Source organism: Ascochyta rabiei, chromosome 6 (assembly GCF_004011695.2).
Source record: "Ascochyta rabiei chromosome 6, complete sequence".
NCBI lineage: Eukaryota > Fungi > Ascomycota > Dothideomycetes > Pleosporales > Didymellaceae > Ascochyta > Ascochyta rabiei.
The window spans coordinates 777736-801727 of NC_082410.1; the positions used below are offsets into that span (position 1 = coordinate 777736).

The 23992-nt window shown below is 57.1% G+C and overlaps 7 protein-coding genes across 7 annotated transcripts, besides 16 other annotated features; 4 read left to right on the forward strand and 3 right to left on the reverse strand.

The window, feature by feature from the left end:
- Positions 1 to 348: 348 nt before the first annotated feature.
- On the forward strand, positions 349 to 3160 carry EKO05_0004128 (U3 small nucleolar RNA-associated protein; the record flags this gene model as incomplete). The annotated part of the gene is made up of 2 exons (XM_038939072.1): positions 349 to 1387; positions 1443 to 3160. The coding sequence occupies 2 exons, from the start codon at positions 349 to 351 to the stop codon at positions 3158 to 3160; spliced, it is 2757 nt and encodes a 918-aa protein (XP_038799941.1).
- Positions 2159 to 2198: a tandem repeat.
- Positions 2850 to 2886: a tandem repeat.
- Positions 3161 to 5020: 1860 nt separating the features above from the next.
- Positions 5021 to 5072: a tandem repeat.
- A 135-nt stretch (positions 5073 to 5207) lies between these two features.
- Positions 5208 to 5236: a tandem repeat.
- A 12-nt stretch (positions 5237 to 5248) lies between these two features.
- EKO05_0004129 (Peptide-N(4)-(N-acetyl-beta-glucosaminyl)asparagine amidase) lies at positions 5249 to 6639 on the forward strand (the record flags this gene model as incomplete). The annotated part of the gene is made up of 2 exons (XM_038938891.1): positions 5249 to 6128; positions 6194 to 6639. The coding sequence occupies 2 exons, from the start codon at positions 5249 to 5251 to the stop codon at positions 6637 to 6639; spliced, it is 1326 nt and encodes a 441-aa protein (XP_038799942.1).
- Positions 5420 to 5452: a tandem repeat.
- Positions 5620 to 5661: a tandem repeat.
- Positions 6640 to 7852: 1213 nt separating the features above from the next.
- Positions 7853 to 7886: a tandem repeat.
- Positions 7887 to 8030: 144 nt separating this feature from the next.
- Positions 8031 to 8060: a tandem repeat.
- A 54-nt stretch (positions 8061 to 8114) lies between these two features.
- Positions 8115 to 8154: a tandem repeat.
- Positions 8155 to 8280: 126 nt separating this feature from the next.
- Positions 8281 to 8300: a tandem repeat.
- A 298-nt stretch (positions 8301 to 8598) lies between these two features.
- Positions 8599 to 8634: a tandem repeat.
- A 322-nt stretch (positions 8635 to 8956) lies between these two features.
- Positions 8957 to 10035, forward strand: EKO05_0004130 (uncharacterized protein; the record flags this gene model as incomplete). The annotated part of the gene is made up of 3 exons (XM_038939039.1): positions 8957 to 9109; positions 9161 to 9607; positions 9661 to 10035. The coding sequence occupies 3 exons, from the start codon at positions 8957 to 8959 to the stop codon at positions 10033 to 10035; spliced, it is 975 nt and encodes a 324-aa protein (XP_038799943.1).
- A 753-nt stretch (positions 10036 to 10788) lies between these two features.
- Positions 10789 to 10817: a tandem repeat.
- A 2683-nt stretch (positions 10818 to 13500) lies between these two features.
- Positions 13501 to 13518: a tandem repeat.
- A 446-nt stretch (positions 13519 to 13964) lies between these two features.
- Positions 13965 to 14012: a tandem repeat.
- A 341-nt stretch (positions 14013 to 14353) lies between these two features.
- Positions 14354 to 16108, reverse strand: EKO05_0004131 (uncharacterized protein; the record flags this gene model as incomplete). Its single annotated transcript, XM_059636318.1, has 5 exons — positions 14354 to 14368; positions 14417 to 14519; positions 14576 to 14773; positions 14823 to 15940; positions 15989 to 16108. 5 exons carry the CDS (start codon positions 16106 to 16108, stop codon positions 14354 to 14356), a joined length of 1554 nt encoding a protein of 517 aa, XP_059492301.1.
- Positions 16109 to 17531: 1423 nt separating this feature from the next.
- Positions 17532 to 17558: a tandem repeat.
- A 393-nt stretch (positions 17559 to 17951) lies between these two features.
- EKO05_0004132 (mitochondrial aspartate-glutamate transporter agc1) lies at positions 17952 to 20266 on the reverse strand (the record flags this gene model as incomplete). The annotated part of the gene is made up of 5 exons (XM_059636319.1): positions 17952 to 18157; positions 18212 to 18553; positions 18600 to 18762; positions 18824 to 20017; positions 20087 to 20266. The coding sequence occupies 5 exons, from the start codon at positions 20264 to 20266 to the stop codon at positions 17952 to 17954; spliced, it is 2085 nt and encodes a 694-aa protein (XP_059492302.1).
- A 931-nt stretch (positions 20267 to 21197) lies between these two features.
- Positions 21198 to 22749, reverse strand: EKO05_0004133 (Dihydrolipoyllysine-residue acetyltransferase; the record flags this gene model as incomplete). The annotated part of the gene is made up of 3 exons (XM_059636320.1): positions 21198 to 22318; positions 22514 to 22618; positions 22671 to 22749. 3 exons carry the CDS (start codon positions 22747 to 22749, stop codon positions 21198 to 21200), a joined length of 1305 nt encoding a protein of 434 aa, XP_059492303.1.
- Positions 22414 to 22482: a tandem repeat.
- Positions 22750 to 23011: 262 nt separating the features above from the next.
- On the forward strand, positions 23012 to 23937 carry EKO05_0004134 (uncharacterized protein; the record flags this gene model as incomplete). Its single annotated transcript, XM_038939017.1, has 2 exons — positions 23012 to 23858; positions 23909 to 23937. The coding sequence occupies 2 exons, from the start codon at positions 23012 to 23014 to the stop codon at positions 23935 to 23937; spliced, it is 876 nt and encodes a 291-aa protein (XP_038799947.1).
- Positions 23938 to 23992: the final 55 nt, after the last annotated feature.

A 23992-nucleotide genomic window follows, 5' to 3' on the forward strand; every position in this document is an offset into this window, starting at 1 on the left:
CAAAAAGCTGTCGGACAACATAGGTAGATAAGACAGCACCGCAGCCCACACATGTCTAATCTGATGGAAGCAGATAGGCAGACGTGGTCTCCAGAGCCTGGTGGATGACGAGACGAGGTTTGACATCGAAGAGGTTGAGGTTGAAGTTGAGGCTGGCAACGGAAGAACAATTCGCCTAGCTGCAGCAACGCGCCTGTTTTGCGCCTAGCCTGGGACCCACCGTCTCCATTGAAATCTTGGAAACTTCACGAACATGATAGCTGTGGTGTTGACTTGAGCGCATGCTGACTGATTGCGCGTGGAGTGTCCCAATACAACTGTTGTCTGAAACTGCAGTATTTGCGCACCATGGATATCCACAGGTCGCGTTTCGTGCCTTTCCCGCCGTCTGCTATCAACGCCCTCGCATTTTCGCATACCGAACCCGAACATGGCCAGCAAGAGCCTGGGTCGCTGAGGCTCGCTATCGGACGCTCAAACGGAAACATCGAGATATGGAACCCTGCGAATGGTGCCTGGCTGCAAGAGAAGGTCTTCTACGGCGGCAAAGACCGCAGCGTTGAGGGTCTGGTGTGGACACAGAACCCCGACCAGAGGGACTCGAACGGCAAGATCGTGCCTGGACGCTTGCGACTGTTTAGCATCGGATACTCAAGCAGCGTCACGGAGTGGGACCTTGCGACTGGTCTCCCGGCGCGGCACTCGAACGGCAACCATAGCGAAGTATGGTGTATCGCAGCGCAGCCGAGGGCAAAGAACAGTCATGTTGGAGGCGCCGACGATACCGGCTCCTACCAGAAGCTCGTAGCAGGCTGCGCAGACGGCACGCTGGTTCTCCTCTCCACTGAAGACGACGACCTCCGCTTCGAGCGATTTGTATCTCGTGCGTCGACGAAGAAAGCTCGTGCGCTGAGTGTCGCATATAAAGACCATGATACTGTGCTTGCAGGCTTTGCAGACAGCATGATTCGAGTCTTCGACACAAGGAACGGCAACGTCATCAGGAACATTTCTTTAGGCAGCGGACCACACGGCGGGCCGAAGGAAATTTTGGTATGGAAAGTCAAGTGTCTCTCCAACGGCGACTTCGTTTCCGGCGACTCCACTGGCGAGATCAGGGTCTACAGCGGCAAAAACTACAGTCAGACGCAGAGAATCTCCGGCCACGAGGCGGATGTCCTCGACCTGGCCGTTTCACGCGACGGCACGGGCATCTTCAGCGCGGGCATGGACCGTCGCACATGCTTCTACACTTGCAAGAAGTCGCAAGGAAACAAGGGACAGAATGGCAAGTGGCGTAAGGTATCACACCAAAGGTACCACGAGCACGACGTGAAGGCCATGGCAACATACGAGGGCAACAAGCTCAGCGTCGTTGTCTCTGGAGGTAAGAACCACAATCCCGTCTCGTCATTGGACAGAAGCTCACAACATTCTTGTAGGTATTGATACACAGCCTATCGTCGTTCCCCTGCGTCAGTTTGGTCAAGAGCTCAGCCGAGGTCTGCCAGCGCTGCCTGCCACTCCTCCTCTTGTGAGCGCCCCCGAAGCACGGCTGTTGGTCAGCTGGTGGAACACTGAGGTCCGTGTTTGGCGCGTCAAGCCGAATCACGACGGCACAGAAAAGCCAAAGGTTGTCGCACGTCTGGCTTTACAAGGAGAGGAGAACATCACATCCGTCTCCATCACTCAGGACGGCGAGCTTCTCAGTGTTGCGACAGCAGATGCTGTAAAGCTGTTCCAGCTCATCCGCCCACAATCAGGAACTGGACCCAGTCTTCACATCAGGAAGATCGAGATGCCCGACATCGAGGGTGCGAGGAATGTACGCCTGACAGCGGACGGAAAGTGGCTCGCGGCGGTGACTGCGACCAACGAAGTCAGGTTCGTCAGGATCATCAGGACTGAGGATCCAGATGATCAGCCTCGTCCGCTCGCCAAGGTCGCACGCCTGCAGCGTATGCCTCGAGAGGATAGCCGGACGACGTCTCTCACTGGACAGCATGGATCCTACGAACGCTCCATCAACCACGCCGAGTTTTCATCCGACGGCAGCGTGTTCGCTGTCACGGATCTTGCGGGCTACATCGACACGTGGGTCGTCGAAGGGCACGAGGACTCAACCGCGCCCGAAGTGGACATTGACGAATCCGCCTCGGACGTTGCCGAGGACGAGGACTCTGACGATGACGACGACGGGGGAGCAAAGGAGCAGATCACCTTCCTCGGCCAGCGATGGATACGCAACCCCACTGGCCACTTGCTGCCACGTCTTGACTCGACACCCACACTACTGTCGTTCCAACCCAGTACAGACGGCTCTCAGCCACAACCGAATGGCAACCCTGCAGTTCATCCCACACGGTCCAACCCTCACCCCCACTCGCACGAGGTGCCGACTGCAGAGCACAGGCTGCTCGTCACATCAGCGAAGCACCAGCTGTATATCTTCGAAGTGACTGCCGGCCGTCTTTCAGGATGGTCCAGGAGGAATCCACCATCCAGCTACCCGTCCGAATACCGCATGCTCGACCTCCCCGCCAAGGGGTGCGTATGGGACGTGACCGCGTCGCAGCAGCGTCTGTGGCTGTACGGCGAGAAATGGCTCTTCATGTTCGACCTGAGCAAAGACCTGCCCCTGTCCGACGACGGATCCAAGAAGCGCAAGCGCGAGCGCGACGCTGCAGTCGACACGCCGAGGAAGACGACGACCAGCGGCGCCGGCGACGCCATCCCGTCGAGAGAAAGCACAGTGACCAAGATGCGCAAGTACAACGGCGCGCCGGGCAAGGACGCAGGCAAAGCGACCTGGCTGGACGTGCACGCAGGCAGGACCAACGCGCTCGCCAACGACGACGACGACGACGACGACGACGACGACGACGAGAGCGAGGCGGCCCAACCGCTGACGTCTCTACGGCGAACCGCCACGCACGACGAGCTGACGACCCACGGCGACGTGCCTGCTGGCGGCGAGGTGGGCGAAGTGGAGCCCAAGGCGAGCTGGTGGCACACGTTCAAGTACCGGCCGATACTGGGCATGGTGCCTGTGCGCGGCGGGGAGCAAGGCCAGGGCCAGCTGCTCGAGGTGGTGCTTGTCGAGCGGCCCTCGTGGGAGCTCGATCTACCACCGCGGTTTGTCGGGGCGCACGAGAAGTAAGCATGTGGGGGGGTTTTTTTTCTGTCTGCAAGACCAGAAGAAAGACGAGGGGAAAAAAAAGTTTATAGATGCATTGGGTTTCGGCGTTGATACCTCGTCCAATCGAAACACCGATTCGAGTTTGACTTGCTCTTCTTCCCAATGTCCACACAGCCGTGACGATTGCTCACCCTAGAAGCATCCGGGAAGCAACACGACACGTTCCACGCCGCGCGGTGCAGTCCAGGGCGCCGTGCAAGCTTATCGAAAGCCGAGCATGGTAGGGTGTCCTGCTCATGCTAATGCTTCGGAGGACGACGCGTCGATGCTAGATACCACACACATATGGCAAGTGGGGGGTCCAGACCACCCTTGTCTGGGTATTGCAGTGACTCGTCAGCACACAGGATATTTGACCGAGTGCAAGTCGACGGGGATTGAGATGATCATCTGATACAGCACAGTCTGTGCTTGTTGGGATGGATGGGCAGGGTCTGGGTCTGGGTGTTTGTTATTTGCAAGAAGGAGATGGATGCAGTAGAGATGTGCAGTCGTCGACACGTGATGTGGGGTAGTCGGTTCGTGAATCTCACAGTCGTCGCACGCATCTTCGAGCCCAACGTGTAGCGTGCTGATGTCAGATGTGGTGCTGAGGTGCTCGCCAGTAGCTGCTTTGGCGGTCTGTCTACTATCGCGTGCGTGTCTCTGCACCTGCTCCATGCAGCAGCATCTGCGGTGATGTGCGCGAGGTTGCGCCAGCAGGAATGTGTAGCATCATGTATTCGCAAGCTGTCTCACCGCAGAGGCAACGATGTTGCAAGATCGCCTGTGACAGGCCGCGTCGTTGCAGCAGATCGACCTGATGGCTGACGCAGACCAATGATGACGAGGCACGCGCTCGCCAAAGGGCTGCGTGCGCTGCCTGTCAGTTCGCCACATGGCCGCACGGCCAATAACAGTGCGCAGGGGTTCGAGCGCGCCAGAGAAGAGGCAATCTGGAAGGGACAACGCTGTCGCAAGCCATGGTGCGGGCTTGTTTGATCAAAAGGTGCGTGTGGGAATGGGGCAGCAGCTGGGGGAGACATGTTCATCCGGCTGTTCTTGAAGCGGCTGCGTCGTCAACGGCGGCGGTGGAGCCACTGATTCACCAGGAAAAAGCTGCCGCACACCGGTGCGTTACGCGTACATGGGCTCCGCGGCGTGCAGGGGCCGATCTCCGGTCCACGGCAGCAGGGCGCGTGGTGGAGTGCGATAGGCGCACGCAAGCGACGACTGCGCGTTTGCGAGAGGCGCGAGGAGAGTGGAAGCCTCCCAGTGCTGGGGCAGAGTCACGTTGCAGGCAAACCATGGTGAAGAGGGTCGTGGGCTGCCAAGGGTTCGAGAGCCGTCGAGGCTTCGCGCGCTCCTGTGGTTCTGTGGCGGCTAGGGCCAAGCCAAGTAGCATACGCAATCGCTTAGCGTGCCATCAGGGCTTGGCGGCCGCGTGTGTGCGAGAAGCAAGCGAGGGCGTGCGGAGGAAAGCGAAGTTCAGAGCGCACAGCAGGGCCACGATAGACGGCGGCTGCAGAGAGCAGAGAAGACGCACGCGGGTCTCCGGTGGCGCGCAATCGTCGGGGCGGTAGCGTCGTGGGTGGTGGCCGGCCAGCGCGTTTCGTTGCAGCCGTGTGTTGGAGCAGGCGTCGGTGGGTGAGGGCCGCGTGTCGACCGCGAAGCCCCTAACCAAAGCGGCAAGGCGCCGCTGTCCGCTGTTGCCCCATTCCCGCCCTCATGAACGCCCTCCGTCCCTGCGCACCCTCTCTGCTCAGCCGAACCGATTCCAGTCCCCTCTGGCCGTCGTCTTGCGCATACCGGACGCTGCAGCACCGTGCTCGCCAACGTGCCCGACGACGCCGACCGACGACGACGACCGACCACCGGCGACTGCCGACCGACGTCTCACGTCTCTGCACCCATCGCCCGCCGTGACGTCTGCCCGCTAGCGACCCGGGGCTGTGCAGCGCCCATCGTCCGCAGCCTACTTACACCCGCCGCCCGCGCTCCTCGCCCCTCGCCCGCCCACGTCGACTCTCCACCACCACCACACGCACTCACACCACCCGCCCGCCCGCCATGGACCACCCGCGAGCCTCGTCACGGGCGCCTGCCGCCGACGTCGACCGCCTGGCCGCCGAGCTGACGGAGCGCTTCCGTTCCGTCCTCAGCACCAAGCGCATGAACGACCTCTCCACATACTCGTCGCACTCGCGCTCTGCCTCGCCTGCCCCGCGAGACTTTGGCTCCCCGCAACCGCCCGCCGCCGCCGCCCCGCCGTCGTACGCATCGCTCAAGAACATCCCGCTCGTCGCCCAGGCCCCCAGCGACGCCCGCTCGCTGCGCTTCCGCAACATGCTGCACTCGCTCTCCAACATGCCCACGCGCTGGGAGAACCCCGGCCTGCTCGACGAGGCCCTGCGCGTCGTGCCCCTCGAGCAGATCTACAACGAGGCCGACGAGGAGAGCCAGATCCTGCAGGCCGAGGCCGACAGTCTCGGCGCTGGCAAGAAGGCCGCCTGGGGCTACCAGGACTGCGTCGTCCGAGCCCTGCTGCGCTGGTTCAAGCGCTCCTTCTTCCACTGGGTCAACAACCCCCCGTGCTCGCGCTGCTACTCGCCCACCGTCGCCGTCGGCCTCACCGCACCGCTTCCCGACGAGCACGCCCGCGGCGCCAACCAGGTCGAGGCCTACAAGTGCTCCCACGATGGCTGCCAGAACTACGAGCGCTTCCCCCGCTACAACGACGCCTTCGTCCTACTGCAGACCCGCAAAGGCCGATGTGGCGAGTGGGCCAACTGCTTCAGCATGCTGTGCCGCGCCGTTGGATCGCGCGTCCGCTGGGTCTGGAACGCAGAGGACCACGTCTGGACAGAGGTCTACTCGGTCCACCGCAAGCGATGGGTCCACGTGGACGCCTGCGAAGAGGCCTGGGACAAGCCCCGGCTCTACACAGATGGTACGTCCAAGCTCCCTCCATCAGCCTCCACCTCCACCCTCTTCACAGACTAACGTGTGCATCAGGCTGGGGCAAGAAGCTCTCCTACTGCATCGCCTTCTCTGCGGACGGCGCCATGGACGTTACGCGACGCTACGTGCGCGACCAGAACAAGCACGCAGCGCCCCGCAACCGCGCTCCTGAGGCCGTCGTGCTCCACATCATGGATGAGATCCGTGCTGTGCGACGCAAGGACATGTCCAAGCAAGACAAGTTCCGCCTGCAAGGTGAAGACCTGCGTGAAGCAAAGGAGCTTCGCGGCTACGTCATCTCTTCCATTGCGCACGACATCAGCAGGCTCAGGCCCGAAGACATCATCAACGGAGCCGTCGCACCTCGACGCAACGACGCCGATGCTGACAAGGCATTGGAAGGCCGCATGAGTGGAAACGCGCAATGGATCCGAGCAAGGAACGAGCAAGGACGAGGCCAGTCGAACCAGCAGGACCCTCGCAACCAGCACTCACGCTGAGCATCCTGCACACACCCGCCACTCACTGCCTTCTCTTCTACCGCCATCTTCGCCCATCCTGCCGCCCTACAACGCAGCCGAGCTAGGTTCTAGTGCACAGCACTCGGCCGCTCTGGCATGTAGGTCTGGACTGCGCCTTGCATGGCCCTCTTCGACACCCACCGACCCCCGCGACGTTCGTTCACGAGCACCCCGCGCCCTGTAACCATAGAAGCTCGGATCCGGATTCAGCGACTCATCCCACCTTTTGCGACGGCGTTCATGGCGCAATACCCACAGCATTAGTAGCCTAACCTCTAATGTCTGCACCACCCCTCGGGTTCTCATCCTATCACTAGCCTGGCCCCAACCACTGCCAGCGCACACCCATGGACACGGGGCTTTTCCTTTTACGATCATCCTGCATATTCACTTCTTCCTCTGTGCGTGCGACGCAGGATTAGCGGCGCCGTTTATACCACTTGGCTTTCTGGATCACGATTTGATACACCTTTTTCTTATGTCTTTTGCGATTTCACAGTCTTGGTTTATGATGAGCATCTCTGGGCATTTGATGTAGCCTCGTATGACACGAAGGCATTTACTTTTGAGGCGAGTTTAGTTCGCGAGTGAGCCGTGCTCTGTACGCAGGCTGAGGGCGGTGCAGAGACCGTGGTGGTGAGGACGCGCGTCATGCATGGGACGCCGCGAGAAACTTGGGTGGGAGAGACGCAGGTGCAGATAGAAAAATGAAGGCCCAAGACGATTGGTGAAGCCTTTTTTTTTGCAACCCGCACCCAGAGATTGGACCCAGACTTTGGTGATGTTACATGTTGTGGTTTGATGATGCACGAAACATTGCAGAGGGCGGCGGGAGACGCGCGTCTTGAAGCCTCCATGTTTGAGAGCTGACACATGAGCAAAGCATGCCCTCACTCCTAGCTAATGAGTCGCCTCCCCTCCAGCAGCCTCAGGAACGAGCTCTCTGGCTCAACCCATCTTCGCAGCTTCCATGAACCGTAGCCATGTTCGCTAGCCCAAGACGAACCCTAACCGCGCGTTACCTCTTTGAGAAGTCAAGGTGACACACCCAGACAGTCGAGTCAGAATCAGGCCAGAGATGATGGCTGATGCCATGGCACATTCCTGCAAAAAAAAACCCTTCCTCGCAAACCCATACACACACAGACGATTATAAACACGCTGGATTACGCTTCCTCGATATCGTCATCTCGAGGGGAAGGGACAGGAAAGGAAAGGAAAGGAAAAACGGCAGATGCTCTGTTTCAGAACGACGGCAACTCGGCGATGGATGGGCCTTGGCGCGCAGAGAGCCTCGAGGAGAGGTGCGCGTAGTCTATTTTTGGAAACGTGGCTGAGGATGGGATTCGCGGCTGCTTGCGCCTTGGTGATGGCTTGCCTTGGCTTGGCTTGGCTTGGCTGGTTGGTCGCTAGAGTCGGGGCGCGCAGTGGGAGGTTGGCGGGGCTGGCCTGGCTGTGTGTGTGTGTGTGTGTGTGTGTGTGTGTGTGTGTGTGGCAGACAGAGCATGTGGAGTGTCGTCGCCCGTGCTGGTGTGGCTTCTCGTCTTCCGCACACGTCAATTGCCTGTTTGGGCAAGACGTGTGAGGTTTTGCTAATTGCACCGAGACTACGAGGCGCATTGATGATGATGATGATGATGTCCAGAGAGTCAGAGACGAATGTTTGGGAAAACTGGGAGGATTGCATGAGCATTGCGTGGCCGTGGATCATCTGGGCACATTGCACAGCAAACAAGGCTGGAGATGTGCAGCTGAACACGCACACCATCGCGTCTTTCACGACACACAGGACTGAGCTGCATCTCGCCCGGGCACACTCGCTGTCCCCGCTCCCCGAGAAGCACAGCGCAGGTCAGCGTGGGGCGTCGCGTCAGTCCGCCTGCCCCAGCAAGCCCGAGGTCGCAAGCCCTGTGAGGCTCGGTGAAGACTAGCCACGCCGCTGACTGGCTGACTGGCTGACTGGCTGACTGGCTGTTCAGCGGCCGATCTTACTGGGCAACCCGCACTTGCACAAGACCCTGGCTGTGCCTCCCACAGCCCCCTTCAGCTGGGTTCAGCGCCCACACGCAAGCTTGTACAAAAGCTGACCGACCCGCGCGCCGTTTGACTGACCCCTCATCTGTTTGGTCTTCTGTCGTTCAGCCTCTCGCATTCACCTGTCTTTGCCTCGGCGACTCGACAATTGCGAATTGCCATCACGACTGCCTCGCGCAATCGATAACAACCATCCTCTGACGTCGCGTGTCGAAGCACTTGACCATCCATCCACTCGCTCTACACTCGCACCACCGCAAACATGGGGAAGGCAGGGCGCGTCGCGTGCATCATCACGCCCATGGCGTTGACAGTCGCATCGCTCATCTGTCTGCTCATCGTTATGATCGGGCAGCTGGGCAACAACAACAAGGCCCCCTCGACATCACTGGGGCGAGATCTGTATTTCTTCAAGGTACGCCGATCACTTCCGTCCTCACCCGCCCTCCACTGACAATCCTCACAGGCGGACACAAGCAACTTCACAGCGGATCCGCAAACCATCCTAAACAAAGTCGACGACGCCGGCGACAAGCTTAATGTCAACAACGACCTCCTCAACGCCCTCACCGGCGCCGCCTCCTCCAAGGATCTCAAGGACTTCTACCAGGTCGGTCTGTGGTCGTACTGCGAAGGCGAGAAGAAAGATGGCGTCGAGAAGATTACATTCTGCTCCTCCTCCAAGACGCAGTTTTGGTTCGATCCCATCGAGGTTTGGGGGCTGAAAAACACTTCTGTCCAGAATGTGCTTGGCGAAGACCTCCAGAAAGGGCTCAACACGTACAAGAAGGTGGCCGGGTGGATGAACTGGGCGTTTATCATTGCGACGATTCTGACCGCTGCCGAATTCGTGGTTGGCTTCTTCGCCATCTTCTCGAGGTGGGGAAGTTTTGTTACCACGATTCTCTCTACTGTACGTCTCCCTACTCGCCATACAGCCAAGCATGATATACTAACTTTAGACAGGCCTCGTCTATCTTCGCCATCGCAGCCGCCGCCACCGCCACCGCTGTCTACGGCGTGCTCGCAGGCGTCTTCCGCACCGCACTCGAGCCGTACAACATCGACGCCTCCATGGGCAACAAGATGCTGCAAGTCATGTGGCTCGGTGTCGCCTTCAGCATCGCATCGGGTCTGTTTTGGCTGCTTAGCGTGTGCTGCTGCTCCGGCAAGAGCGGGCACAAGAAGATGGTGGTCGAGAAGACACCGTACACGTACGAGCGTGTCAGCAGCCCGGCGTTTGGCCAGCAGGGCCACCAGCTGCAGACTGCGCCAGCTTTCAAACCAAGTGGGCACGGGCAACCTGGGACCGCTTACGAGCCCTACCGTGGTCAGGTCTAAGGGGTGAGACAGAAAAAAGAGGAATCAGCAGAGGGGACATGTGATTTTGGGAGTGAAAGAGAGAGGACATGCATTTCACGACATCCACGACACCATTGTGCGATCTGCGTTCATATACCATGGCGTTTGGGCAGCGCGTCCACTTCAGCGTGTGGACTGCATTTTGAGTAAAAGACATGCCTGTTTTCCACGCATCAAGATTCTTTCGGTGATTGCCTCCCCTCGTGGTCCTCCCACATCATTGACCTTGCTGTCATGTATGCACAGTTCACCCCCTCTTTCTCACACGGCGAAGCTGTTCGATGACGAACGACATATTCACTGTCCTACGGCACCTCCATCCACATCCGCGCCAACAACCGCCTCCGTTGAACTCGAGCTGCGACTCTTGGTGTCCCTATTCGTTGGTAGTAGAAACAGCAGAGTGAGTCGTGCTGTGCAGAGGAAGTCATTGACTGACTATCTGAATATTGGGAGCTTGTTGCTCAACAGCTGCCTACCACAACTTTCAGCTTCGAGGTAGCCGCACGCATGTATAACCAGACTGGGCCTCTCCAGAGTTCTTTCAACTCACGACACACATTCTCTCTGGGTGTGAAGGTAGTCTCAAGTGTCAGGAACCCCTTGTCCCGCTCCCTCCAACACAGAAGAAACAGTGCATGAGAACCCCACATGGTCTCAACTGTCCATGCCACCGCTGCACGGCTGACAGTGTAGTGAAGCGGACGTTTGCTAATACGTCGGCGGGGGGTGTTTTTTTTTTTTTTTTTTTTTTTTTTTTTCTCTTTTTGAGCTACACGCGGTGCACGGCGATTGCGTGTTCGTGCTGACTTGGACATGCCAGTACGCTTTGCGTTTGCCGCAAGCTGTGGCCAGCCCAGATCGATCATCCCCGCCGCCTTGCTGCCCGAGATGCGATGGGCCGCTGCCGCTATCGCACAGGCCAGCCAGAAAAGAAATCAGACTTCGTCATCGATGCGATGGTTTGCGCGCTTCGAATCAGGACGTTCTGAGCTGTGCCGCGGCTTTGCGTGCTGGTCGTTTCAGGGGACTGTACCCGTCGCATGGGATGTTCGCGTCGGTGTTTTTCGTTCGTGTCGCGACCTGATGATGTCGGAATTGGACGCGCAGTGTTGAACAATGGATGCATCGCTGTTCGCCATGTATCTATTCATCCGAATCGTTGCCGAATCCAGGATTCGCGATGATCCCATGCGGGCGGCGGAAAACTGGTCCGCGCGCCGTTTCGTGGGGGGATGCTGCTCTGGAACTGGCATGTCGAACTGGCACTGCTGCTGGTGAAGGGAGGGGATCGCGTTGGCAGCCTGGCTAGAACAGTTCAGCTACTCTTGACGATACTTCAGGTGGTGCATTTGGTTCGTCGGCTGGGTGACACGCAGATATCTTCGACGGCCAAGCTGCGGGTTTTGGAGTTTGGAGATAGGTTCTTGGTGTTGACCAAAAAAGTTTCGTCTTTTCTGCTTCTTGATGATCTCAATTTTTCTTTCCTTTTTTTTTTCTTTGTCACTGTTCACCGTCTTACCGTGTAGAAAAGTACCTATCGTAACTCCAGAGCAAAGAAGCCCCGAGCTGCAGTGAAGATCCAGACGATGACCATAACGTGCAGTACTTGATGGAGCATCGGTCGATACTGTACATGTGCTCCATAGTCCTAGACCAGCGGCTGTAAGCTTCTTTGAGATTGGAACGTCGGTCCGCTCTATCCAACACAGCGTCAAGTGAGCTCGCTCTGCGCCGCACCCATTCAGATTCTTGTGCAACGAAATACTATATGCATTCCACACACTGCTAATCAATGATCTGTACAGAAACCATGCTTTGCTCCAGCGCTCCTGTTCGTCGCTGAGTCGCTGAAGATATTTACTGGCAACCATTGACAGACAAGAAGAGCTCACAACATCCAGCCCATTCTAACTTCTCCCCTCCCTATCCTCCCCAACAAGGACCTCCGTGGAACTTGAGCGACGAACACGATGGCCCAATCCCATGCCGACATCGAAAGTGCCTAGAGCCGTTCAGATTTCACGCCGATGGGGAAGAGGTGAGGGTCTGTACCGTTACAGGCGAGCATGACGGTGTAGGATACAACAGTACTGCTTTGAGTAGAAGAATCTGCCTCGACGGTCGCGCCTTTGTCAGGGGCGCGGTCTGTGATATTCGAACAAGGGTTGTGAGTGACAGTGACTGGTGTGGCAGTGCGGGGTTGGGAGGACCGAGACTTGGACATGATGGATGAAAAGACGAGTACGTGTGCGGATAGTAGCCGACTGTGCACAGATACTCGAAGACGATTGTGGCGGAGTGACTGATCTCTTCCTGGAGACTGCAGCATCGTTCTTAAATAGCCCGGAGACGACAGTAGAGCGTCAAGCCTACGTGCTGTGCTGGAAGCGAGACAGGCAAGTTTGTTCAGCGTCATGCACGCCTTCTTTCTGAGCACTTGAGCTTATGCGTTGGACCAAGATGCTATGGACCCGAAGTAGCCACACCGGTGTGTACACATTTTGACTGGTTGCCCGCTTCAGCACGCACTGTGTGGCGTGAATATGAATATTCTCCGGTTGATGTAAGCCAATGAGGGCGTTGTGTCTGGGATCTATATCTTGACCTGTCAAATCAGCCGAATGACAGTAAATGTAGTGGCGTACAATCTCGACAAAGAATATCTCATGCGCTGTAAGGAACGTATGTGATTCGGCAGAAGAGCCCTAGCGTCAAGTATAACACGGGAAGGGTCGTCCCTTGGGCTGGGAGCCGCCTTACTGCCCGCAGCGGTACCTAGGTAGGGATCCGGGGCCTTGGGCCTTGGGGCTACGAGCAGAAACTAGCAACTTGGATTGGTGGCACTGAATATGTTCAGTCTCGCTTCCTCAATGCACTGCGGGCGCAACCAAGTCACCACAAAGCTGAACCCCGCTCAACAAACACCCTTCAATGCTGGAGATTAGAATATCTGTTTTCAACTTGAGACTGACTACCTTTGCACGCGAAATGAGATGAGGTCGCCGTTCGTCATGCATAATGCTGCAGCAGTGTCACCCTAACTTTGGGACACCGACAACACAGTTACTCTGCCTTGCGAGGTGAGGTACCCGAAGAATGCATCAACTCGGTATCTGCATATCATTAGAATGGAGTGGCGACCTCGAATGCGATCAGGCAGTCATCGACAATCATGCTGGAGCATTTGAGCCGTTCAATCCCTCTCCAACCCCGTCTTTGGACGTCGGTATTCCTGCCTCTGAGTGAATCTGCAACGGCAGCATCAACACTAGAAATCCCCCCAATCGCTAGGCCATGCGCAAACCAGTTGTCCAGAAGAGGTAGCGAATCAGACGTTAAACTTGGCGGTGAACACTCACAGGGATGCTGGAGGGTGGGCCACGGGCTGTATCTGGAAGAGCAGAAGCGCAATGACCTGGCGCGGCGAACAAGATGGACAGACCCCCCCCCCCCCCCCCCGTCCAGTCTCTGCTTTTCGGGCAACCAGAAGAGATCAGAGGCCCAGGAACTAAACGTCATCAGCCTCGCCACGCTGACTTCAGTCTAGCCATGTCATCCCATGTATCCACGCCAACAACATACGTACCAAATTAAGATACGGCGACGCTTGCATTCATTTATGTTCCCAGGCTGGCTAGCGAAGCAACTGCAACTGCAAAATTTAAAACATTTTCGGCTGTAGAGCAAAATGTGTGTTTTTCGATTGATAGCGTCCCCTTTTAACGTAATCTTTTGTATGAATTTGTTCCTGCGTTTCGTTCTATAACCAACAAGCCACATCCCAGGCATTGTGAGCCAGACACTCGTTTCTCGGGTGTGCTTAGAGAGCCGCTTCTTCCTGGGCGCGATGGGGAAGATAAGCATACGGATCGAGCCACGCGCGGATTGGTCAATGAGAGTGTGATGGAGGAGGAGGAGGAGGAGGAGGAGGAGGAGGAGGAGGAGGAGGAGGATGGGGAAGAAGAAGAAGAGGAGATGATATAGAGCAAAAGGTGTCGTGATAGCCCCAATCCGCAAGACACCATCCAAACCGTTCCTCTGCTTGAGATCCATCTGCCAAGGGTGGGCTGGGTGTTCTCCTCCCCCCTTATCCCAAGACAAGATTGGGTCTCCGTTGGACATGCCTGTCCGTGAACAATCCCCAATACGCCTTCCCGGCCGGGAAAAAAAACCTGCTTCGCTAAAAGTACGCATATCGACATAGGAAATGATATCAGGATAGTGTCAATCTTGGGTAAGATGACTCGCTGCGAGAACTTGCTGCAGCAAGAGAGATGAGTAGGGTACTCGGTTGTTAGCAAGCGGAGATCTGTGGAAGTCAGATAAGGGCATGATTGAAAGGTGTAGGTCAGCATACTCGTCTTCTTCGCCCGCGACTGCCGCCCTCAGGTCGCTGTGCCAAGACGTCGCGAAGTTGAGGATCATCCTTGTCTTTGTCGACGTGGTGTACGCGGACGTGTCTGTCAGCCGTTTTAGTAAATCTGTCACACGATGATTGACGTTTGTTGGGACTTACCTTTGCAGGTTGTCAGGACGAGGGTACTTGTGCTCTCGGTCCGGACAGAATGGGCACACATAGCCGGGCGACTGATGTACGAGGCCATGTCTGATCATCTCGTTCTTGCGCTTAAACCCTTTTCCACCTTCACTTCGTGGACAACCTTTGACAGGGCAGTAGTGTGGTCGGCTTTGCGAGTGGACGTTCGCATGTGAACTGAAAATCTAGTTAGCATGCATTGGTGCAGAATATGGCACTGACCTACTTCAAAAGGTATTGTGTCTGAAAGGGTGCAGCATTGCAACCCGGCTGGTCGCACTTGTAGCTCATAGTCATATTCTGTGGAATATTCGAGATGCCAGATCCAACAGGTGGTGGCAGATGCCTCGAGGCCAAAGCACCATCAATGCTAAGGACCCGTTGTCGACCTTCTACAGGCGTCTGCAGCATGTCTACACTGTGGCCGACAGGGCTGCTGTAATGCTCCACTGAAATCGAGGCCGACCGAGGGTACGTCCCATCCGCGACCTGCGATGGTCTCCTAGCTCCTCCGGGCCCGAAGAGCGTGAAGTGCTCTTTTGATCGAAGGAAGACATCTCCCATCCGTGAAGCGTCACTACTGGCACTAACGGGCGAAGAAGGGTTGAATGATGGAATCGAAGATGCCGGTGAGTGTGAGCTGATTGACAAGGAACGCATGATGGCGGACGGTGATTGCCCAGATGAGGATGTGGATTGGCGATGCGCGAGCCTGCTTGGGGCATCGGATTCATTGGCCGCCGAACGGACGAGGTCGTCGAACTGTGCAATAGATGGTAGTGATTGGCTTGGCGAGGCTGCTGATTCTGGAGGTGGCTGGAGAGTCTGTAATGGTTGCAGCTTCTCGCCCTGTTGGCCTCTTGAAGGTGAGATGGTGAGACCGCGCAGATGTGGTGATATAGCTGATGAGTCAGAAACATGATCGCCATTTGCAGGAGGGTGATTTGCCGTGGTGTTGAGCGTTGAGCCGTTGACAGAGCCGTTGGTGCTTGTGTTGGACGTTACGCTAACCAAGGCCGATCCCGTAGAGGATGCGTGGGATGCATGTGACGTACGCCTCTGTTCGGCGAGCGCACTGAGATCAAAGTGTCGATTTGCATCTGCCAACGAGTCCGATCGGACGTTGGGCGAAAGTACGCCCCTATCTTTGGAATTTTGCTGCGCAGTTGCCAATAGGTTTGGGGCGGCGGCCGTCGTGTCACTTGGTTGATCATGCATCTCTTCGTCGGATGATTCGGTCTCGGATCCAGAGTTTAAGGCTTCCTGGCTGACTGCGTGGGCGATGTCTGGACGATTCGGGTCCATTTCTCGGATGAGCACCCAGTCTCCTTGCGTAGGCCGATGCTTTCGAACTTTAGACTTTTTGCGATTTCGGGAGGTAGGGGGACTGACGAAGATCTGGGTCACGATAGGCGGTGGTTCCTCTTCAGGTTTTGCGTTGACTTTGACAGCGGTGAGACCAGGAGATCGCGGACCAAAGGCGTCTTCGTCCGAGAAATAGTCTCCAGGCATTGGCAGGTGCTGCCGGAGTCGAGGCTGACAGGGTCTAGCCTTGATGAAGAAAGGTTAATTACGTTGCGGTGCTGGGAAGATGCGTCGTCTATCCCAAGCACACCTCCTCAAAAGCCCCAAGAAAGAGCCCCGGGCCGCGGTGGAGATGGGAAGCGTGACAGCAAGAGCAGTGGTTGATGGGAATCTGAAAGACGGTCAGCATGACCGAGTGTGGCATTATCCGGTGGACAGAGGCCAGAAGGTCGGGCGCCTGCGTAGTGTAAAAGGGCTCGGAAAAATTCCGAGGAGGTCAGAGGGAGAAGACGAAGGATGGAGGCTCATCCAACGCCGACAGAAGCGTCCAAGGCTGCCGCTCGTGACGGACGCTGGCCATGCAAGCTAGGCGAACGAGGATGTGGGCAGAGCGAGGGCTACCACGTCTTGCGTGTCGAGGCGGCTCCTAAAAAGAGCGGAGAAAATGACAACATAAGATTTGAGTTGTGGAGAAGGTGCGTGGAGAAAGTTGGAAGTGGGCTCAGAGCCGCGGACAAGAGGCGGCTCTGCACGGTGGAAACGTACCCGGGTGCCAGTGCGACGACTACTTTTCAGCCTCAAGGTGGTGGAGCAGGCGCGCCGATCAGCCCTCATCCACGGCGGCAGAGGGCAGCGACGCTGGGGCTTGAGATGACTGTGAATCGCGAGGCTGTGTGCCACCTGAAAGGCGGGTGCTGGTGACCGCCTGGCTGGCTGGGACGAAAGGAGGTTCCCGGGCTCGCGCGGTGAAGGCTGATGCGGGGGTCTGGTCGCCAGAGGCCTTCGCCAGACGTCTTTCCGGGCGGCGGAATCCAATACGTAACGTGCAAAGGCTGCGGTGCGAGGCTGCGAGGCTGCGAGGCTGCAAAGGCGCTCAGGGTGGACAGGGGAAGTGCGTGCAGGGTGTGGTCGCCATCTTGGAGGCCCCGACAAGCTCCCCTCTACACGACCTTCGTCGCGGTCTCCTCGGGGCGCAGCCTGACAGGCCGCTGCGGCTGACACTCCAATTATGAGGCTCTCTCTCAAGAGAACCACCTGGACGCAGGGTCGGAGCCAAAGCGCCTGGCCCGTGCACGCGATCCCCGCAACAAGAACTCCAGAGCCTGCTCCATGTGGGGTCCACGGACGTCCACGGACCATCGATCGTGGGCCCTACGAGCTTTTCTCGGTATTACTGCGAAATCACGGACACGACCTCGGCCTGCAGCGAGTGGCTGAGCCTCCACCTACGGCCGAGGTGGCTCGTTTGCAGTAGCTTATCCGCCCCGAATCCGTGGCTGGTATTTCATGTTTGCTCTTGGCCCCGCGCCGTGAGTCGTGAGTCGCACCCAACACGCAGATCCACCCAACAAACCACTCACGTTTTCATGCAAATGTCGTGAACAGTAGTACCAATGTCCTCTTTTGTGTGTGCGTGATGCTGCTGCTGCTGCTGCTGACTATACCGACTGCGCAGACGCATTCGTGCCTCACCGCGCACATCAACCAATCCACACTCCACCGCTTCGCCCACCACGACGTCGGCCTATCCTACAGTCTCCGCTGTGTATGCTTCCGTCTATTGTGGCCTCGAACATGCTTCGAATTGCGTTGCTTTCAAGTACGAGCACCCCCGCGCTCGTTAGCGCACGTCCACCAACCCCCACTGGCTGTTGTTGAATGCCGAGTAAAACGTCGTGCTGGAAGAAACAACCAACGCCCCAAGGAAAAGCAAGAAACAGGCCGCTCAAGCAATGCTGCGCCAAACGAGGTATCTCACACCAAGAACCAGCTGACTTCATCCCACTTGAGTAGGACGCATCAGCCGCACACACTCTCTTGCTCTGTGATTCTATGCCTGCTTACCGCCGAAGCCCGGAATGCCGCGGAATGTGTGCCCTGCTGGCACTCTTGGGCGACCGAAATTCTCGTCCAGGTCGAGGATGACCTTGAGCGCATTGCGGCTCCGCAGGTACGGCAAGGGTGCTGTGGCTTCTTCGAGACCAACCGAGGGCTCCAGGCTAGCGTCAGCGTCAGAGCCTCCGGGCATCGGGAGGGCTGCACATGTGTTAGTATTGGATCAGACACACAGACAGCACCCGCGCTACTTACATCGCTGCAACACTTCGTAACCAGCCAGAGTGAAACCAAACTGAGGCGACGATCGCATGATACGTGCTGGTCCACCCTTGAAGAAGGCCTTCAAGCCTTCCTGCTGCCAGACCTTCTTCGCGCAGTCACGGAGACCGTTGTACGTGACCTCGCCCTTTCGCGCTTCGACCTGCAGACGCGTCTTGATCACGTCGCACGGCGTGGTAAGGTACGCTGCGGGCATACCAGCAATGGCACCGGCAGTCAACATCTGGAGAACACCCAGCCTCTTCTGCGGGCTTTCGCCGAAGAAATCTTTCTTCAGATGGCTGTAAGCCGGGAAGTAAATAGCGGAGAAGGGAACTAACACGCGTCAATTACAACCACGAAATGCGTGCGAAAGACTTACCATCACGCAGGAGACAGGCACTGGCTCCCTTGTAGAGACCAACGAGACCCAAGTTCCTGACGATCCACATGGCAGACCGCTTGGGCACACCTTCGACGTTCTTCGCGAGCTCACCCTGGATTTGCAGACGAATCTTGACGATTTCAAGGGGGTTTGTGAAGACCTACGCCAGGGGTGTTAGTTGCCTGCAGTCACTCTGGCCAGTCTAATGGAAGATGACATACCACTTGACAACCACCAGCCATGCCACCAGCAAGGATCTCATGGGGCAACCTGATGGCGCCCGTGTCTTTGTCGGTCAGCTTTCCTCGTACCAGGTCGTTCACCGTCAGCTTGATGGCCTTCTCGGGAGCTACACCAACAAGCTGAGGCAGCACACCAGAGTAGAGTCCTTTGAAACCCTCGTTCTTGATGACCTTCTGCGCGCAGTCGAGCGAGTTCTTGTAAAGAACGTTTCCAACACCTGTGCTTCTCTGGTTCTGCATTCTTGTCTTGACCAAGTCGATGGGGTAGACCATAAAGGCACCAAACGCTCCAGCTAAGGAGCCGAGCGCGAAGTGATGAACGGACTCCAGAATGTCATGCCAAATCGACTTGGTAGTAGCAAAGACCTTCTGGCCGGCGTCGGCGATCGCTGTGGCTCCAAGAGATGAAACGGTGTGCCAGGAGGGGTCGAGGACGCGAGCAAAGTCTTTGAGACTGAGTCGTCCGGACGGGTCGTCCAAACCGGCAAAATGGAACAGAATATCCGCCTCCATAGGCGTGTACAAGTTGAACCTGCTTATTCTGGCGGCCTCGTTCAGAAAGTCTGTGCGGGTGATCTTGCCGTCGCTGCTCTTCTGGGTCGCATTACGAACGATCAGCTCGACCATGTCCATCTGCTGGATCATGTTCTGGAAAGCGCGCACATTGGCGTACGAGATCTTGCTTCCTACAGAGATGTTGCAAAGAGTAGGCAGGTTCTCAAGGAGGTAGTCTGAGAGCTTGTGACTAGCGGTCTCGCGGATGATGCGCTGGAAGTCTGTAGGCTCAATGTAGCCATCCTTGTTGCTGTCGAAGTGCAGAAAGGCTTGTCGGACGCGCTCGCCTTGCAGCCCGCGCAACATCTGCGCAAACTGAGGATACGTCATGGCGTGCCTGTGCTTCTTGGAGCCAATGTACAGCGTCGCCCACTCGGCTTCCCAATTGAAGGGCAAGCTGTCTTCTGTCTTATGTGCCTTCCATGTGTCGTAGAACTCGTCGAAGCTGATGTAGCCGGTCCCCTTCTTGTCGAAAAAGCGGAAAATGACCTCGTACTCGGCATCCGGCTTCGCAAGCAAGTTCTGGAAGACGCCCCAGTCGTGGATGTTGACTCTGCCTTTCCGTTCGCGATCTGCAACCTGGAACAGAATGCCATACTGGTACCGCTTGATTTTGTGCTGATGGCAGGCGCGCCGTTAGCTTTGCTCTGTTTTCGACTCGGACACATTGCAGGCGCAATTGCTTACGTAGTCTTCGCTCTCAGGCGCAACGGCCTCGATGAAGGCGTCCTCGGTGAGATAGTGTTCGCCTGAAGCCTCGTCTTTCTGGGCGTGCTTCAGGAAAGCCGAGCGCGTGAGCTGCGACAGCTGGGGCTCATTGGTAGTGCCTATTAGCACTTCGCTCACTTGCTCCGAGAGGGCCGCCATGGTGAGTGAAGGAAGAGCTGCACCGCGTCAATAGCGTGCAATTGGCTTCGATGGTATCGTCGACGAAGGTGTAAGAATGACGGGAGGAAAGGAAGGGCGGGAGAGATGAGTCGCGCCGTCCTGTCACTGCGAGCTCGGAGCTAGGATTTTAATGCACGGTGGACGGCGAAAACGTGGGGAAGGCGCGGGCGGAAGCAGGTCAACACCGTGCGGTAGCTATGATTTCATATCACGGTAAGCTATGTGCGCGTCTCCTTGTCTGGCAGGCTGCTCTTTCACTGCAGCCGCTTGCACGAGGGTTCATTGTGCGAGGCCCTTTGTTTATTCAGGGCTGACACGGCGACACGCAACGGCCTTCACCGCTCCGCCCACTGTCCATCATCGAATGATCGAACGTGATCTCGCGGCAGAAACAAGGTCGAGCATGAGCCACTCCAGCCTGCTGAGCTGTCGAATTCTGGGGTAACTGCTCTTGTAAAGGCTTGCGTGCTTCATGCTTCTCGGACCACCAGAGAGTGTTTACCAGCCGTGAGCCGTCAAGCTCTAGCGCCGCTGCTCGCTCCAGGACCAGGGGGAGCTGCTACGTCGTACGGCTGTCACTGTCTGAAAATCTGGTGCAACCAATAGTTACCTGTCATGGCTCGATGTCTCGCGGGAGAACGGCAGCTGCCAAGTTTCAAACAACGTATGACGCACTGACAGTGGAGCAGTTTGTTTGCCAGTAGAATCGTGGCTCGCCTCGAGCTCGCGGGCGCAATCGGGAGGTGACAGGTTAGCGTATTTGCAGTGGGAATCATTTCCCAAAATAGACGAAATGCTCAATTGCTAGAAATGGATACAGGGCAAGACGGACTCTTGTTCGGTCTTTGCCAGTCCAAGTGGTAGTCAGAGGCAGTATGATACAACGCTATGTAATCGAGCTCAAGGGTAATTAAACGACCAGCCTGCCGGGCTCGGCCTCCAAGACAGCCTTGACGCGCTCGAGGAAGACGCGCCCTCTCTTCTCGTCACCCTTAGGCACGCTAACGCTGAATACGTTCAGAGGCCCAACGACCCTTTCCGTTCCACCGCCTGCCTTGGCTCCGCGAGCCACTGTCTTCTTTCCTGCAAGGATCTCAAGGACATCCGGCTTCTTGAAGCTAGCAGGTCGCTTGTTTACAGTCGTGGGAGGAAGCGAAGTCACCTGAGGCACAAAGTGGCCGCGCGAGAACTCCTTTCCTGCCACCTTGTCCAAGCCAAGAACCGCGTTGAACAGCTCATCAGCAGTAGGCTTTGCAGTCTTGGACCTGGGCAAGTCCTCATTTGCGAGTTCTGTAGCGCGAGCAATGAACGTAGTCAAAGGTAGGAATACGCCGATAGAGTCTTTGACGCGCTTCTGGCACTCTGTCACAGCGGTAAGAGATACGGGAAGGGCAATCTCGACGGGAAGATCCTCGACGACCTTGGGAGCCTTGGCCGCAGCGGCGGGCTTCTTGGCGGGTGCCTCCTTCTTGGGCATGACCTTGATGTTAGACAGGTCGAGATGGGAGAGCTTCGTGAAGCGGTCTGCCAGCTCTGAGGGGTACGATTCCTGGATCTTGCCCACGTAGGCCAGCACATCTCCCTTCAGCAGCCTTCCTCCTGGCCCAGATGCGGGAATCTTGTCTGCGTCTGCCTTGGAGAGCCCGTTGTTCTTCAACAGATGCTCGACAGAGGGGTAAAGCGGGTATGTTTGCTTCGTCGCTTTGCTGCTGGACGATTTCTTCGCGCTATCTGATTTTGCGGGCGGTGTCACAGTTCGCTCCTCCTTGGGCACTGACTTTGACTCTTCCTTGGGCTGCTCCTTGGGGGCCTCTGCCTTGTTCGCTGCGGCGTCCTCGGCGGGGATCTCGAGCGAGCTAAGGTCGTCGCCCGGTTCTGCGGTCACAGCGATCCTGGTGCCAACCTGGACCTGCTTGGAGTTGTCGCCCTGGATGATCTTGGCGAGAATACCGTCGTCCTGGGCTTCGACGTCCATCTGGGCCTTGTCGGTCTCGATCTCGAGGAGGACGTCGCCGGCGGAGAAGGAATCGCCTAGCTAGGTCAGCGCTGTTGCTGGGTGTAGTCCATCAGATCCCAAAAAAGCCCGTTCATGCCCTTGTTGCAGTGCGTTTGCGTGCGTGCCTCCGTCTTCTTCTTCTTATTCTTCTTCTTCTTCTTCTTCATCATCATCATCTTCTTCCTCTTCTTCTTCTTCTGTTCGATCGCGGTGGGCAGGGTCGATCGTACCTTCCTTGATCTTCCAGCTCGCAATGTTGCCCTCGGTCATGGTCGGAGAAAGAGCGGGCATGTTGAAGTTCTGGGCAGCCAGCGAGGGCTGGCCAGCGTGCAGTGCTACACCAGAGCTGTCAGCGACGCTTCCCTGTCCGAAGGGCAGAATGCTCACCTCGCCTCGCGCCGTGGTTGCGCAGCTGCTGCGATGCAGCGCGTGCCGACACCCTACATGCCGCAGCGAGAGAAGCCATGGGAGACCAATTGGCACGGGCGAGGATTCGGCGGCGGAGGTGGGCGGGGTGTCGGAGGGGGACACTGGACAGTCGTGTTGAATGTTGGGAGGGAGCGCAAAGCTTCGGAGAACGACCGGGTCAGTGCACGCGCCGGTGTGACATTTCTGGGACCAGACTACAGGCACGCCTCCGCCCATTGCTTGCGACGACGTTCACCCATTCATCTAAGCTGTCTTGGGCGTGCTCCTCGCCGCACGCAAAAGCTGACGGTATTTGCAGCATGGCCGCGTCTTCACGGGGTTTCGCCACCTTTAAGCAACAATCGCCTCTGCGCCTGCCCGCGTCCCTCCGCACCGCCTTGTTTGGAAGCCGAGAGCAATGGCCCCAGTCGAACGCTGTGCGCAGCTCGCGCAACTTCTCTTCCTCGATCCTTCGTAGATACCAGTACCCAAAGAGCGCCCCGAGTAGACCGTCCACATTCGTCAGCAGCGACCCCGTCCTGCGGCAAGTTGTTCAAACACGGCAACCTGTTGTTCTCTACGAGGCACCGAAGAGCAAGTGGTACTACTGGAAAGTGTACGGCCTTGCAGCGCTGTGGATTGGCACAGGAGCCTACGCGATCAAGTTCCAGGAAGACGTCAAGGACATCCCCGACTTGGCCTTCTTCGTACGGCCAACATACGTTGTAGTTGGGCTGGGTTTCGTTGCAATCGGCTGCTACATCTGCAGTGCGCCTACAAACCGTATGCGCTCGCTCGAGATTGTGCCGAGCATGATGGGCGGTCCCATGCAGTTGCGTATGACGGTCAAGCCAGCGCCCTGGGCAAAGGAGCGCATCATCTACACCAACCTTGGAAGCGCAACACTAAGCGAGAAGTGCCAGCCCATGGTAGTGGAATTGCAAGAGGCTGAACGAGCGAAGCGGCAGAGCGTGTGGCAGGACCTAGGCGAGATGAGCGTCGTCTCCAAGGTTTGGGAAGGCTCAGCGCGCTGGGTGCATCAGAAATGGACCAACTTCTTCTTGAAGTTCAAGTTTGCAGTGCTGAGATTTGGCATTGCAAAAGTAGAGGTGCAAGGAGAGAAGTGGAAAATTGACTGCTCAGGTTATTTGCTGGAGGACGGCAAAGGTACGTTACTAGCCACTCTCTCGCGAAGAACAGAGACTAATCTCGTGCAGCTGTCGACCGTATCCTACCGGAAGAATAAGACCGTACTTGTGACGAGAGACGCCCTAATCCAGCCCCTGTTCCTTGGACTCGTC